Below are 2,169 nucleotides of genomic sequence, written 5' to 3' on the forward strand. Positions count from 1 at the left end.
CGAATTCACATGCAGTATCGTGTTTTAACTGTCAGTGGCAGTTACGTCCCCGTAGCGTGAAATTGAATATCGGAATTTTCACGGGTGTCGGAAGTGTTGTTGGTTAACAAAAATAAACGATGTATGTAGCTTACCGTTTAACTTGCACGTCTTAGATAAAATTAATTAAAAGCATATTTAAGATAAAATAACCCATGTATCAAAAGCTATCAGGTACATGAAAAATCCAGAAAATTTACAATGCCTAGGAACTGCATGTTTAAAACATAATTGAATACAGCCGAATTCGCAATGAAACAATAAATTCGGTGTTCTGAATGTTGACAGTATCAAAATGATTTCGACTGTGTGAAATATGTTACGTGGAAATAGTAATAAGGAAATGCTTTGTTTCCCAAATATACTGAACTCGTAAGATATCCTGTTCATCATAGCCGTCATTAAAGTTCTAATTGGGGGGGGGGGTGCATGGTTAGCGGCCTTATTCAAGGTTCGTTCGTATCTAATGGCGAAGATCGGTGGATACACATATGTATGTTTATATGTTTGGAAGCATGTTTCCATGAACCCGCAAAAGAAAAATGCAGATTAATCAAAGTTTATCAATTCCGTGCACCAGGAAGCAAAGTCTGACGTGAAGCGGGGCGTTGAAATGCGCCTGGGCCGCAGGGGCGAGATTGCGTTGCGCCGAGCACGCTCCGTCTTGCTTTGGTCTCGACCCAAAGTCTACACGTGGCACCTAGCCCTCTTGTTTTGGCCTTGCTTTCTCCTTTGGACGAATTGGTAGTGTTTGAGTGGTGTTCAATATCTGTATTAACATCTAATGATACACTTAAAAGTATTTTCTCATTATGTCATCAACAACTGTCATTGCAATCAATGCAGGAAGTTCATTCTCTGCACCAGAACATTGACGCGTCAGTTGCCGTTAACTCTATCATGAGAGCAAGAGACTCTTGAAAGGCCGTTAGATTTGCTTAAAATTAGACATTAATACACTTCCATAATTCGTAACACAAAAAGTATGTTATGTTTATTGAAACTGAATGGAAATACTGATAACCTGCATACAAGCCCTCGTTGAAACATCATTAATATCTATAGTACTGGAAGTTATAATGAAAAATATTTGCAAATCGTAAGAAATTTAATTTATCTGAAAATCAATTTTCACTGTTATAGGGCTTGTTATACAAAGCGTTGTTGTTAGTAGACGGTGTGCAATCTCCTCATTTCGAAGTGCCCGAAACCAAACACAGGCGGACAGAGACCCACCTCCGGTGACCACGACCTGCGTGGCGAGATAACCAGGAGGATCGCCTTTCGGACGAGAAGCTGAACATTATTGGAACATGTTGATGTTTGTGACGTAGCTGAAGCATCTGTAAACAAAATGGCCAAGTTATCTAGCGAGGAACGAGCCCTGTTTCCGCTCAGTGACATAGACTCAGTTGTGAAATTATTTAGAATTCATTTGTCAAAAAACAGTGAACCAAATTTGGCGATATTATCAATTATCATTGGATACATTGAAAACACACTGACGTGCTCGCGCGGTGGCTCAGAGCCCACACCAGAACTGGATGATGACTGCTCAGGCAAACGGGCAGAGGACCACCGTGTTTTGCCAGTCGTGGATTACGAAACAGTGGAAGCCTTGCATCAAAGGTTTTTAGCAATTATCAAGGCACATGTGGATGTCACCGCCTTTGGTTCACCTCGTTATGGAACTCGAGAACTTATCAAGCGGATATCAGATGTTGTCTGGTGTACATTATCCAGCAGTTATTATAAAGATCGAGCACATTTACAGTCAATCTACAGTTACATGACAGGTGAGTGATGCAAGGGAAGGGATCCCATAGAAAAAATAAGAATGCTCAAATTGTTGGACAAATATATCCTTGTAAATTTTCATGTTGTGAGTTACGGCCCTACCACATACACTTTTTCAGTCAATAGTTGTGCCTTCATGTGAACTATCGGCATGAAGATGGTGTGACCCTATAACACTTCAGAGAACCAATGCTCTCATTGTTTACAAATATGATGCCAGTGTAGCAAAGCCAGGAAATGGTAATTCTCTATAGTACGGACTCACTTGCCCTAACTCCGTTACAAAATTTAATAAAAAATCTAAGTTGTGATGGGGTATGTGAGGGGGCAGAG

General features: G+C 40.4%; 1 protein-coding gene across 1 annotated transcript in view; it reads left to right on the plus strand.

Annotated features, from left to right (window-relative positions):
- Nucleotides 1–474: 474 nt before the first annotated feature.
- LOC119582251 (menin-like) overlaps nt 475–2,169 on the plus strand; it is a gene marked incomplete in the record, with an annotated part of 114,600 nt that continues 112,905 nt past the window's right edge. Inside the window, 1 exon segment of the mRNA XM_037930473.1 lies at nt 475–1,835. Coding sequence (XP_037786401.1) covers nt 1,394–1,835 — 442 coding nt within the window.

This window comes from Penaeus monodon, chromosome 15 (genome assembly GCF_015228065.2).
Source record: "Penaeus monodon isolate SGIC_2016 chromosome 15, NSTDA_Pmon_1, whole genome shotgun sequence".
Lineage (NCBI taxonomy): Eukaryota > Metazoa > Arthropoda > Malacostraca > Decapoda > Penaeidae > Penaeus > Penaeus monodon.